The sequence below is a fragment of the Leptopilina heterotoma genome, unplaced genomic scaffold (genome assembly GCF_015476425.1).
Source record: "Leptopilina heterotoma isolate Lh14 unplaced genomic scaffold, ASM1547642v1 Lhet_57, whole genome shotgun sequence".
In the NCBI taxonomy this organism is placed as follows: Eukaryota; Metazoa; Arthropoda; class Insecta; order Hymenoptera; family Figitidae; genus Leptopilina; species Leptopilina heterotoma.
This window is the reverse complement of record NW_025111127.1, coordinates 787,327-801,700: the sequence shown is the minus strand read 5'-3', so window position 1 is coordinate 801,700 and position 14,374 is coordinate 787,327. Positions and strand designations below refer to the sequence as shown.

At 29.3% G+C, this 14,374-nt stretch overlaps 1 protein-coding gene across 1 annotated transcript in view; it reads left to right on the top strand.

Annotated features, from left to right (window-relative positions):
* Positions 1-13,316, top strand: part of LOC122508768 — a 115,336-nt gene extending 102,020 nt beyond the window's left edge. The window contains exon 4 of the mRNA XM_043622299.1: positions 13,203-13,316. Within this exon, the coding sequence (XP_043478234.1) occupies positions 13,203-13,264 (62 nt within the window). The 3' untranslated portion in view covers positions 13,265-13,316. The remainder of the gene's footprint in view (positions 1-13,202) is intronic.
* The last annotated feature ends 1,058 nt before the right edge of the window (positions 13,317-14,374 follow it).

The window sequence follows — 14,374 nt, the reverse complement described above, 5'->3', positions numbered from 1 at the left end:
GTTGCCTTAAACAAAATAAAATTGTCTCTATTTACCTTTCAAAATCCGTTTAATTTTTTCAAATTAGCCACATTGTTGACAAATTAAAAAAATTACAAAAAAGGTAACCTTTTACAATTGTTTCAAATCTGGGGTACCAAACCACCCCAGTTTTTCGTTAGTCCATAAAAAAAATCATATTTTAGTTCTAGGGTTAATAAAAACTCGTACTTTCATTAAAATTCCATTTACAATCGTGCGGCATTAAAACTGAGCGCTACAGCGCTATGCGAGGATTTACGTTTTATTTTTTTTCTCAAAAACTACTGGCTGTCCCACGATGAAAATTTCAGGACAAGTTCAACACATTTATGGCTACAAATGGTAAAAAAATGATCAAAATTGAAGGTAGCATATTTTTTCTATGGCTTTTCAAAAAATTAAATTAATTTTTTAAACAAAAAATTTAAATAATTTTTTTAATTTTAATTTTTTAAATAAAAGTATATTTCAATACGAACAATTTAAGAGGTCATAAACTAAAATCCTTTAAGAAGAAGCAGAGATATATATTTTTCAAAAAAAAGGTACAAAAAAATTAAAAATCCAATATGTCCGCCAATTTTTGAAATTTTTTAAAATCGCTTGGGGATTTTATTTACTACCACCAGAGGATATAATCTACCCAATTTCAACCAAATCCCAAAACCTAATAAAATTTTTTGTGTTGAACTGACGTGGAATACACCTCATAAAATATAAATTCAAGAAATTAAAGAATAAATAAACATGGAATATTGTTAAGAAGTTGTCATTAAGAGAATTTTGCAAAGAATTTTTCACTATTTTTAATTACAAACAAATTTTATAGGTTAATATTGAAGTTAATTTATAAATTCAGGATTGCCACGCAACCTGTAAAAACTGGAAATGTGAGGGAATTTTAAAAAACTTGAAAAAACCTGGAAAAGTCAGGGAATTTTGATCGGAATCCTGAAAAATTATTGTTTTCTAAAATTATTGTGCTTATTCTTGAAATCTAATTTTTCTTAAATATTTCAAAATAATTCAATTTTTCCAAAAGAATTCCATTACTAAAAAAAATTTGAATAAAATTCTACGCAAACATTCAATTATTTTCATAAATAAATCAAATTTTTTAAAGAGATTCAATTATTTTCACAAATAATAAAAAACTTTATAAGTTTTATTCAATTATTTTCATAAATAGTAAAAAATTTTATAGGTTTTTAATTATTTTCATAAATAATAAAACTCAATGCAGAATTTCAATTATTTTTAATACAATTTTAATCAAATTCCTCAAGAAAATGAAATTATTATTAAAAATTTTATTAAAATTCAATTATTTCAAAAAGCCTTTCTATAATTTATTTATTAGAATTTTAGTATTATTGTCAATACATTTTTAATTAAATTTTTTGAAAAACTTAAAATATTTTCAAAAATTTTAATGTCTTTTTAACAATTCAATTTTTTTCAAAATAATTTTAATAAAATTTTTCGTAGAAATTTAATTAATTTCAATAATTTATCAAAATTCAATTATTTTCAATATCTACTATTTCAATAAAAATTCGCCTTAAGAATTCAATTATTTTCAAAAGTAATGAAATTCTTCGTAGAAATTCAATTATGGTCAAAAGTTTAAGAAAATTATCATAAACATTTCAATTATCTTTATAAATAATAAAATTTTTCTCAAAAATTATTTTCAAAAACTTTAATAAAATTCAAAAACTTTTCTTAATTTAATAAAATTTTTTACAGAGATTCAATTATTTTTCATACAATTTTAATCTAATTTTTCGACAAATCAAATTATTCTTAAAAATTTTATTGAAATTCGTCAAAAGAATTTTAATTACCTATTTAAAAATTTTGTTGGTAAAATTCTTTAAATGAGAGTTCAGTTTTAAACAACATTCAATTCTTCAATAAATTATTGATTTTTGTATTTAAATAATTGAATTCTCGTAGAATTTTCTAATAATAATTGATTCAAATATGAATTTCAGTTAAAATTTTAGATAATAATTGAATATTAAACTTTAAATTTGAATTAGTAAAAATGTTTTCTAATTTTAATTAGTGATTAACTTTTTGCTTTTGAATTAGCAAATTTTACTAATAAATAGTCGTTTCTACTAATTTAATAGTAAAATTTACTAATTCAAAAGCAAACAGTCAGTCACGAAACAAGTTGTTCATTTTATGACCATTTAGCTTCCTCAATATATAAAAATTGCGGTTTTGCAAACTTTTGAAAAATTATGTACAAAAGGGTTCGTCCAGAAGATTGGTTAAAAATAAAATTATATAAATCATTTATAAGTTGTTGTATAAATATTTGGTGAAATTTACACTTTCATTTGCCAATTGCTTCTATTTTATGATAGAATAATCATTTCAAAATATTAATATTAATATTAAATTAATTATGAAAAAAATACAAAATTTGAATTTTTTGTGGAAAAGAAAAATATTTATTAATTTTATAAATTTTGATAAAATATATACTTTGTATACATCAATCGATTCGTTTTCTTGCCAGGAATGTAATTTTGAGAATAATTAATAAAAATATTAACAAATAAAAAAATTATTTCAGAAAATACAAAAAAAAATTTTCTGAATTTTAAAAAAATTGTATAAAAAAAAATTTTGTAGATATTTTTGAAAATCCTTGTGTCAAATTTCAGGTATTAATGACTGCAATAAACCTGCAAAATTTCAGGACAATCCATCAAAATTTGTCTGAGATAATTTGTACACAATTTTTGTGACACACACACACACACACACACACACACACATACACACACATACATCTGGACATTTGCTCATAATTGAATAATATACATATGTTCTAGATGAAAATGAGTCCATATAACCTTGTTTTGAAAAATTGAAAATCGTCACCAATGCAAAGCTTCCTCATGAGGAAGCAAAAAGCACAACTTTTTTCTTATTGTCTTTTTTTTATAGAACGAATATTTTTCACAATAAAAATTAAAAACTGAAAAATTTTTATTCTGAAATTTAATACAATTTTAAAACATAAATCACATTATTTAGTTAAAATATAAATGAATTTGATTGGAATTTGTTATGTATACTCATTTGAGTCTCCTGAAACTGACAAAGTCTTAAAAATTTTGAAAATCATTCATTGTTTATAATTTTTTTTATTATAAATGATGACGTGTCATCGATGAAGCTTTGTTACCTTCAACGAGAAAAAGTATGCAGGGAAGTTTTGAGTTCAGCAAAGTTTCAGTGAGAAAGTTGTTCCTCACTATTTAAGGAAGTTTTTTGGAAAATTTCAAGTAAATTCGTTAAAAAACAAAAATGTTATATAATTTTTAAAGAACCTATCTCTCAAATATTATGCAGTTAATTTATGTAATCGCTTTTTTATTTTAATAATAATTTTATTTGTTTACAAACATTAAAAAATTTCTTCTTTCTTACTCAAGATCGCCAAAACCATGGCTGAAGAACTTTGAATTTCTTTTGGGATTTTTTTACATTTGCCAACCCGGGACAATCCTGGGATCAGTTTTTTTCATTCTTAACATCGACAAAACCGTGGCTGAAGAACTTTGAATTAAATTTTTTTTTTATTTTCACATCATTGGGGCATCTTTTGGGGCACTCTTTATTTGCTCTATAATGCCTGAAACTTTTAAAAATTTTCATTATATTTTATACTCACGTGGAAATTTATTAATAGGGAATATTATATAAATTCACCATAAATATTTTTTTATATTTATATCTAATTATTTCAATTAGAAATTTATTAATGAATCTTTCTTCGTAACAATTTTATTATTTTTTCTTGCTTATTATACTAAGACCAACTTTATGAAATATAATATTCAAGAATTCAATTATTGTCAACTTTTAAAATAATCAATTAATTAAAATTTTTGATTGTAAAGGTTCAACTGTAAGATAAAAATAATTTTCAAGTTTGTATTTATGAATGTCAAAATTGTTTGTTCGAAGTCATAAAATCCCAGGTGCGATTTTTTTGTCGGCCCATAGTTGGGCCAACTTTTACAAAGTTGGTCCAACTTCTCGTGCCAGAGGTTGGGCCAACCATACAGATGATAACGGCGACCGTCTAATGACGACGATGGTTGGCCCAACTTAAAATGCATATGTTGTGCCAACTATACACTTCAATGGTTGGTCCAAAGACTGACGCCAAAGTTGGCACAACTTTAGATGCGTAAGTTGGGCCAACCACAATTTTCAAAGTTTGGCCAACTTCAACAGCCAAAGGTAAAAAATTATTAAAAAACTACATTATTTAAACAATTAACACGTTATTATTAGCGGGAAGATCAGATATAACCTTTACCTATTATTATTAAACACAATCTCATACATACATTTTCGAAAATATCTATCGCTCGCTGGGATCGAACCCCTAACCTAACGCACCGAAGACTTATACACTGACCACTACGCTACGCTCACATGGGAGTGCATAACGCAAAATGTATATTTAAGCTGCAACAGTCGGGCCAACCGTGGCCCAGAGTTCGGCCGACCAAGAAAGTTTAAGTCATTTAAACTGCATTTGACAAAGTTTTGCCAACCGTTGGGCCAACCGTGGCCCAGAGTTCGGCCGACCAAGAAAGTTTAAGTCATTTAAACTGCATTTGACAAAGTTTTGCCAACCGTTAGGCCAACCGTGGCCCAGAGTTTGGCCGACCAAGAAAGTTTAAGTCAATGAAACTGCGTTTCTAGAGTTTTGTCAACCGTTGATCAACCGTGGCCCAGAGTTCGGCCGACCAAAAAACTATAAGTCAATTATACTGCTTTTCTTGAGTTTTGCAAACCGTCGGGCCAACCGTGGCCCAGAGTTCGGCCAACCGAAACTGAAAGTCTTTTAAACTACGTTTTGATGAGTTGTGCCAACCTTTGTCGCCAAAGTTGGCCCGACGGTTGGTTAAACTCTGCATTTAATGGTTGGCTTTCAAAGTCGGGCAAACTGTGGGCACTAGTACTTCCCAATGGGAAATAGCCATTAGTCTACCATTGGCGCATTAATGGCCCAATATTGGAAGCCATTGGTTTTCTTTAGGTTTATTATTGGCACCCAATAATGGACCACTAATGGTAAAATCGTGGGATGTCCACGCCGATGCCAATAACTGGCAAACCATTATTGGCACATTATTGGCTGCCATTAAAAAACCAATAATAAAAAAAATTGTTTTATTAAATTTTATTAAATAATAAATTTATTTATTTAATAATTATTTTATTTATTATTATTATTATTTATTATTATTAAAAATATTAATTTTTTTAATTAATTATTTTATAGAAATGGTTATTATTTTCTATCACATCGAAATGTGAATAACCATTTCGTTCAGAGTCAGAGTCTAAAAACTATTTACCTCACATCCATCAGTGCAAAAATAGGAGAGGACGGGCAGAATAAAATTCCACAAATATTCGTGAGAATGCTGCCTCCTTATATACTTTTCAAGTTTCATGTTAGTTGCGAGAGAGTTTTAAGCAACACCTCCTATGAGGCGTTGAGCGAACTACATACAATTACTTACCGACGCTGCAGAAATTATCATGTAGTAAGTATGTAGTTCGCTCAACGCCTCATAGGAGGTGTTGCTTAAAACTCTCTCGGAACTAACATGAAACTTGAAAAGTATATAAGGAGGCAGCATTCTCACGAATATTTGTAGAATTTTATTCTGCCCGTCCTCTCCTATTTTTGCACTGATGGATGTGAGGTAAATAATTTTTAGACTCTGAACGAAAGGGTTATTCACATTTCGATGTGATAAAAATTATAACCATTTCTATAAAATAATTAATTAAAAAAATTAATATTTTTAATAATAATAAATAAAATAATTATTAAATAAATAAATTTATTATTTAATAAAATTTTTAATAAAAAATTTTTTTTTATTATTGGTTTTTTAATGGCAGCCAATAATGGTTTGCCAATTATTGGCATCGGCGTGGACATCCCACGATTTTACCATTAGTGGTCCATTATTGGGTGCCAATAATGGGACAATAATGGAATGGTGGCTCCCATTATTGGGCCATTAATGCGCCAATGGTTTTTTTCCCATTGGGTTGCCAAAGTTGGACAAACTCTGGCAACCAAAACTTCGCTTGCCAAAGTTAGGCTAACCTTGGGCCAACCTTCAAACTCTGGCGGCCAACCTAAATTAACACCTGGGATATAATTATTTCAATTAATTAAATTATAGTTATACAATACAGTTATTAATATCAATAAAAATAATTCCCAATTTATAATTTACTCTTATAAAAAAATTTGAATTATAAATTTTTATATTCCTTCATTTGTAAAATTGTTAATTTTATCAAAAACAGCAAACAAAAAGCTAACCGCGCGCGTTAGCGCGTGATTTGTTGTTATTATTATAATAGTTAATGACATAAAAACAGCAAATATGTGTATGAAAATTGAAGTAGGTAAACTAAAAATAATATATATATATATATATATATATATATATATATATTCATAACTGGTCATCTTCATACTGCCTGCGCGGGCAGGCAGCATTAACTCGCATAAACGTCGAGTTTATTATACATCAACTAGCTCCTCCGACGGCCGCAAGCGGCCGTCTATGGTGCTAGTTTTTATATGTCCATTGTCCAAGTCCATTATTTCATTAATAATAATATTAATTATAATACAGACATTATAATATTCAAATGTTTTCAGTTAACAATTTGCTTATTTATATTTGAAATGTTGACGTTTTTTTTGACAATGCAAAATAAGATTTATTATGAGTACTTTCTCTTAACAAAAATAAAATTTATATATTCGCGCTCTTTTTAAATAACATACGACTGCAGCGCCACGTTTACATGTCCAAACAATTTTGAAAACACCCTTCTATTAAGATTTTACATTCTCATTGCCCATTCTTTATTTCGATACTTTTCGATACATTCGACCTTTCCACTCCATGTCTTTTTTAAGAAAGGATTGTCAAAAGAACACGGAAAAAAAGAAATTAGCTGCAGCAGTAAACAGGTGTTTGCTGTAAAATCTCTGAAAATTAGCTACCACAGCTAAGAAGTTTGCAGTGGCAGCGAACATGTTAGCTGTGACAGCAAACATTAGTAAAAATTTATGCGAGTTTGCTGTCATAGCGAACTTGTTTGATCTCACAGCGAACTTTTTCGCTGTCCCTATTTCAACGAACAAGGTTTGCTGTGGCAGCAAAATGTTCGCTGCCACAGCAAACCCTTTCTATGCGTGAATTTGCTTGCGAATTTCCATACGAGTTTCCGAGCAAAAAATGAAACACGAATTTTACTAGTAATTTCATACGAATTCGATAGGATTTCTGTACGAATTTGGTCGGATTTTTGAACGAAATTCGTACGAATCATTTTTACCTGGGTTGCTGATTACATATTCAATGTTTGTTTTCCAAAAATCAAAATGTCGGATGATTTTTTAAAAATATTAATTAATTGTCTTGAAAATCATTACTCGGGGGTTTTTGAGATCGCTGATTACGAATACAATGTAAATTTTCTAAAATTCAAAATGGCGGATTTTTTTTTAATTTTATCGGTTTCAGTTGAAACTTATTACTCGGAGGTTTTTTGAGTCGCTGATTACGAGATGTCAGACTTTTCAAAATTAAAATTGGCGGATAAATTTAAGATTTATGCTGTTTGATAGAAATTTATTTCTCAGAAGTTTTTTGGAGTTGCTGAATTTGAATTTGATATCTGTTCTGAAAAGTTCTAAATGTCGGATCCAATATGTCAATAAAAATTTTTAATGTTGCCGGATTTGTCTAAAATGTTTACTCGACGGGTTTTGGGGCCACCAAATCAAAATTTAATGTCAAAATTAAAAAATTACAAATTTATGCCATTATGACGGCTAAAATTTTAAAAATGAATTAAAATCTTATGTCAGACTTCAAAAATGTAAAATGGTTATTAAAGTATAAAACTAATCAGAAGTGTAACGTATGGTTCAGTTATTGAAAAAATAGAAAAAACAAATTTTACAATTTACAAATTCACTTTAAATTCGAATTTAATAACTTTAAAAACTCCCGAGTAAATATTTTTAGACAAATCCTTCAACTTTTTAAAATTTGGTCGCCATATTGAATCCGCCATTTTGAATTTTGGAAAACTAATATTGAGTTCGTTATCAGCGATTCCAAAAACCCCCGAGTAGCCTGTATTGAGCGAATTTATTAAGTTTTTAAAATCTTAAATTTTCCTGACACACGTGGGCAATTTCTTGTATTTTAGCATGACACTTAAGGGGTTAAAGAAATTTTAATTAAAATTTTTAAACAGTATTCATTAAAAAAATTTTCTTAAGTGGCCGACTACTGTCTTACTAGTTTACTCTAGTCATTTTAAAAATGTTGTAATAAATTGAAATTAGTGATTAAAAAATTAAAAATTAAGTGAGAATTGTACACACCCCACATAGCACCATAGTATGAGGTAAGGTTATGTTGAGTACTAATCGTAAGGCACATAAGGTTACACAATATTGCTGCGGTGGACCTGAGGTGAACTAAAAACTTCCGCCATGGAGGTAAGGTTACATGTTAGGGTGTGGTGAGTATATATGATAAGGCCATGGTAACCTTACACGTTAAGGTTAAGGTAACCTTACACGTTAAGGTTGATGTAACCTTACACGTTAAGGTTGAGGTAACGTTACATGTTAAGGTTGAGGTAAGGTTACATGTCAAGGTTGAGGTAAGGTAATTATTAAGTTGTAAGGTTGAGGTAAGGTTAAGGTAAGGTTGTGATAAATTTACCAGTTATGGAAAATATTAAAAAAATAATTAATAAATAAATATTCAATTAAAAAGTTAGTTTGTTGCTCTTCTCTATTTTGGAAACCTGACATGAAGCAGAAAATTTTGAAAACAAATTTGGGGGGACTGGGATTCGAACCCGGGATCGACGCGCATAAACCTATCATTCTAACTAACTGAGCTAAGTAGAGAACTGGCAGAAGGAAAATTAATGTTGCCTTTAAGGTGAACCAAGAAGATGATTAACTCCTTAAAGGCAATATTAATTTTCCTTCTACCAGTTCTCTACTTAGCTCAGTTAGTTAGAATGATAGGTTTATGCGCGTCGATCCCGGGTTCAAATCCCAGTCCCCCCAAATTTGTTTTCAAAATTTTCTGCTTCATATCAGGTTTCCAAAATAGAGAGGAGCAACAAACTAACTTTTTAATTGAATATTTATTTATTAATTATTTTTTCAATATTTTCCATAACTGGTAAATTTATCACAACCTTACCTTAACCTTACCTCAACCTTACAACTTAATAATTACCTTACCTCAACCTTGACATGTAACCTTACCTCAACCTTAACATGTAACGTTACCTCAACCTTAACGTGTAAGGTTACATCAACCTTAACGTGTAAGGTTACCTTAACCTTAACGTGTAAGGTTACCATGGCCTTATCATATATACTCACCACACCCTAACATGTAACCTTACCTCCATGGCGGAAGTTTTTAGTTCACCTCAGGTCTACCGCAGCAATATTGTGTAACCTTATGTGCCTTACGATTAGTACTCAACATAACCTTACCTCATACTATTGTGCTATGTGGGACCCTTATGAAAAAAGAGTACTGGAATGAGTATTGGAAAGAGTACTGGAATGAGTATTGGAAAAAGTACTGGAGTGAGTACTGGTTTGAGTATTGGTTTGAGTATTGGAAATCCAGTACTTTTTTCGCCTTTATATAATCTAAAATTCTTTTACTCGAATATTTGCAATTGACTCTATTTTTAAACCTAAAATATTATAAGTAAAATTCATTTTTCTTATTTTTATTTCCTATAATTCTTATTTTTCTTAATTCTAATTGTCGGAATAATTTTCTGTCATTTCTGTCGACTTTTTAATGTCCACATAACCTAAAATTTATTATTTATTTTATTTAAAAAAATATATATATATATTTTTTAAAAATCACATAATCATATCCACCCCCACAGCACCGAAACTTTCCTAAAAATTTATTAAATATTTACTTGCAATATTCGGAATATTTAATAGCAATGTTTATTGAAAGTTGTGTACAGATTTAAATGTCCCGATTAAATAAATGTTTAGCGCGAAGCAAGAAGACTAGAGACAGGAGGTAAAACTTCGGTAGTGGGGGTATGGCAATGCTGAGTCGCTCAGCTGATGTATGGTCAGGCGTTTACTTTCAAAAAAAGTTTTCGCCGCAATAGACCACACGGACTTCTGCGCAGCTACACACGTAAACACAGGAAAATATATTCTATACAAATACAATATGAAATATAAGTGTTTATATTTTCAAACATCTTTTAGTTATTAAAAAAACGTTTTAAAAACAAAAAAATGTGTAAACTGTAGCATGAAGTGTATTAAAAGTTAACAAAAAGTAATAGTCATAGTGTTGTGTAGGTTTATCTTTCTTCTTGTTACAACTTTTCACACAGCACGTTTTCGGAATTTTTAACTATTTGAATAACACTTAATTTAATAATCACTAACATTATTTCTATATATCCGTTATGACACACATTGTGTCTCGATTGCACTTTAAAGTTAACCTCAAATTAAAATCATATCATACACACTGTAAAAAAAATTCTCTGTAGATTTACAGTTTTTAACAGAAATTTGTAAAATAACATATTTAAAAGTAGCGAATTTACAATCCCTTTAGTAAAATTACTACTTTCAGCGCGTCAATTTTACAATTTTCTGTAAATTTACTACTATGAAAGTAGGTAATAAAAGGACAAAATTATTACTGATTATTACCTACTTTCATAGTAGTAAATTTACAGAAAATTGTAAAATTGACACGCTGAAAGTAGTAATTTTATTAAAGGGATTGTAAATTCGCTACTTTCAAAGGTGGTATTTTACAAATTCCTGTAAAAACTGTAAATCTACAGAAAATTTTTTTTACAGTGCACATGTGAAACATGGTATACAAGAATTTGAATGTGTAAGTGATGTGCAGAAGCACCGCGCCGGCGACTTTTCGAAACGAAAAACGCCTATAGTTAAACGAAGACTCTAGACTCATCCCCACTACCAAAGTTTCACCTCCTGTCTCTAGCCTTCTTGGCGCGAAGCTTTCCTGAACATTTCAATAAAATCTTCGCATAATTATAATTATAATTATAATTATGCGAAGATGTAATTTCATGTTCAGGAAATGTTCAGGAAAGCTTCGCGCTAAACATTTATTTAATGGGGACATTTAAATCTTTATACAATTTTCACTAAACTTTTCAGTTAAATATGACGAATATTGCAAGTAAATATTTAATAAATTTTTAGGAAAGTTTCATTGCTGTGGGGGCACTAATATTGACATAATTCCTATTTTTTTTAATGTCCTATTTTTTATTTTATTTGTTGTTATTCGTTCTTCCAATTGTCTATTATAAGTCAAACTTTTTTTATTAAAAATTTATTTTAACGAATGGGCGTTTGACACATTTATTTTTTCTAAAAATCACATAATAATATTCACTAAGATTAACTGCTATTTGACATAATTTCCAATTTTCTGAAAAGTTAAATGTCCTATTTTTTATTTTACTAATTATTGTTCGTTCTTCAAAGTATCTATTTCGCTTTTGTTGCAATCGTTGCAATGCAATGTAATGGCAATCATATTAACAGCTGAGCCTTTACGCTCGCTGCATGCTTCTGCCCTCTACTGACAAATGGCTATAATACACGTCTTGCCGCCTGTCATAATTGCATTATTTTTGTACCTTTCGTATTTCCCATTCTGCAACCGCGTTTCTGCATAGATTTAAACAATCTTTTCAATTATTGTAATTTAAAAGATGGTTACCCATTGTTCGTTGGCAGATTTTCTAAAAAGTGCCCGTGTACAGAGAAAAACTAGTTCGAAAACATTTGTTTACTAATTTCACGTCGTTTAACCCAGGCAGTGCCGTTTTTCTTATAATAATTGTAAGTCGCACATAACCTACAAATTTCAGAGACTTGACAATTCAATTCACACCTTCAAAAATTGTTATGAATTAGAGATTATGATTAATTATTTATATATACGACGAAATAATTTAATTCTCCTAATTAATCCATTATTCTATAATAAATCGTGTTATAATTTCTCTAACGGGCGAATTAATCTTTTTTTATTTCGTCCATTTTTTTGTATATTCTTCTGACGGGCGAAATAAACTATTATTCTTTTTTCGCCCGTCACTCTTTTACCAATTTTTTCTTAAGGAAATTCTGAGAAAATCGTGAAATGTTTCCAAATATTAGGTCTTAGGTTTTGAAGGTACACACCTCAGGAATATTTACCACCAAAAACTTTGATGAATTTGCAAAGCGTTTCTTTTTGACAAACATTTATTTTCAAAATAGGCCTGTGGGGCAAACCGGACCGTTTTCGGTAGTGCAAACCGGCCATAGGATATTTCCATTGAATTAAAGCTTCATAAAAATTATTTTTAAATAAAATGTTTCTTTCATTAAAATATTTACTTACAATGAAAAATAATTGTCTTCCAATGAGAATTGGACTCTTTAAAATTGTTTCTCTAATAATGACAAACATTTTTATTTTTTTATTAAAAAAAATATTTATTTAATTAAAATTCAGTCCCGTATTATTATTTTCATTACTACTATTGTTTACATGATTCTTTATGTTTTTTATTATTGTAGATTATGTAAATGCAATATTATAAATAAAAAACCAAACGGTCCGGTTTACCCCAGGGGGTGGGGCAAACCGGACTGTTTGCAAAATTTTTTAAAGTTAACACAGCAACTAAACAATAAAAGATAAAGTATAGGTGTCTCTGGGAAAAAGTTGCGCAATTAAATTATCTTTCAAACAAGCCATCGAAAAATGAAATCGGTTGATTCGTTTAGTCACAAGAGTCAAAAAACCGTTAGGGGGTCCGGTTTGCCCCACTCTCCCCTATTGTTTTATGTTTAAAAAATTAAAAATGTGTTTACATAAAAAAAATGTTATAGTGGTTAAAAAACTTATTCTGAAAAAATGTTATGACAGATTGAACTTAGTAATTAAATTAAATATTATCAAAATATTATTATCCATAATAATCGTTGTATTCATTCTTTCATTCTGTCTGTATAGCCACCTGCAGTTTACTGCTTAACATAGAAATAAAACTTTCAACTTTGGGTACAGAGAGATAGAGAGAGAAACAGAGCCCGTTCTATCTATAAGAGAAGAAAAGATTGCACTTGATTATCTTGAGCTGAGAACAGGTGATAATCTCATATAATGTATAATAATGTTCTTTTACTGTTTGGTCTATTTATAAGAGAAGAAAAAATTTTAGCTTTACATTGCAAACTTGCTGAAAATTTTTCTTATATGTGGGAGAAGTGTAATTTCAATCATTACAAAGTGATTAAAAGTCTGTTTGTCTTAATAAAAAAATTTTATAGTATTAAAAAATTTTGGTGACAAACTGAAATTAGTAATTAAAGAATTAGAAATAAATGCAAATTGTGAACAAAAATAAATAAAATCGGTCAAGTGAGAGTAACACTTCCACCGGAAACCAAGGGATCCGCGCACAAAATGGACATTTTTGCATAAAAACAGAATGAAATGTATAATGCTGTTTTCGATTTAGTACACTAATAAAAGTTTCCTGTGTTATTCATGTATAGTATCTCTTGCGCTATCTGCAAGCTAATGCAGATAAGTCTTCACAAACAGGTGAGATAGTAGGATACACAAACTGTTTTGTTGGGCATGCTCAAATTTCTTGTGATTCTTGTCAATTTGTGTGTACTGCAAATCAGCATGTGCGAATCACAAGATTTGCTATCAGAGACAACACAATTCCTCCGTTTTCTATATGCAAAAATTCAAACTGGCGTTGTAGGCTATATGAACAGGACATTTTACCGTGTAAGCACTTACCATCTACACAGTACCCCAACTTGCACTAATATTGAGAAAATGTTTTCAATATTACTGCAAGTTTCAGTGCAGTGTGGGCAGGTGGTGTTATGCAAAGTTTGTTTTTCTTAAATTGGTTTTATCCAAAAATAAAAAGTAAGGAAAGTTTTTGTTGAAATATAAAATTTATGAATTGAAATTTCTTTTTCGTTTTAATAAAGGCATTTTTGCAGAGTAAGAAGTTCATGAAGTGAAAGAAAAAATGGAAAAACCGGAAGCGATAAATGGCATGACAAATAACTAATAATCACGCACCGTGACGTGTGTGTGTCATCGAACTACCCTGCTGAATTGACATTAAACATGGATGTTATTCCACTAATGATATTCCA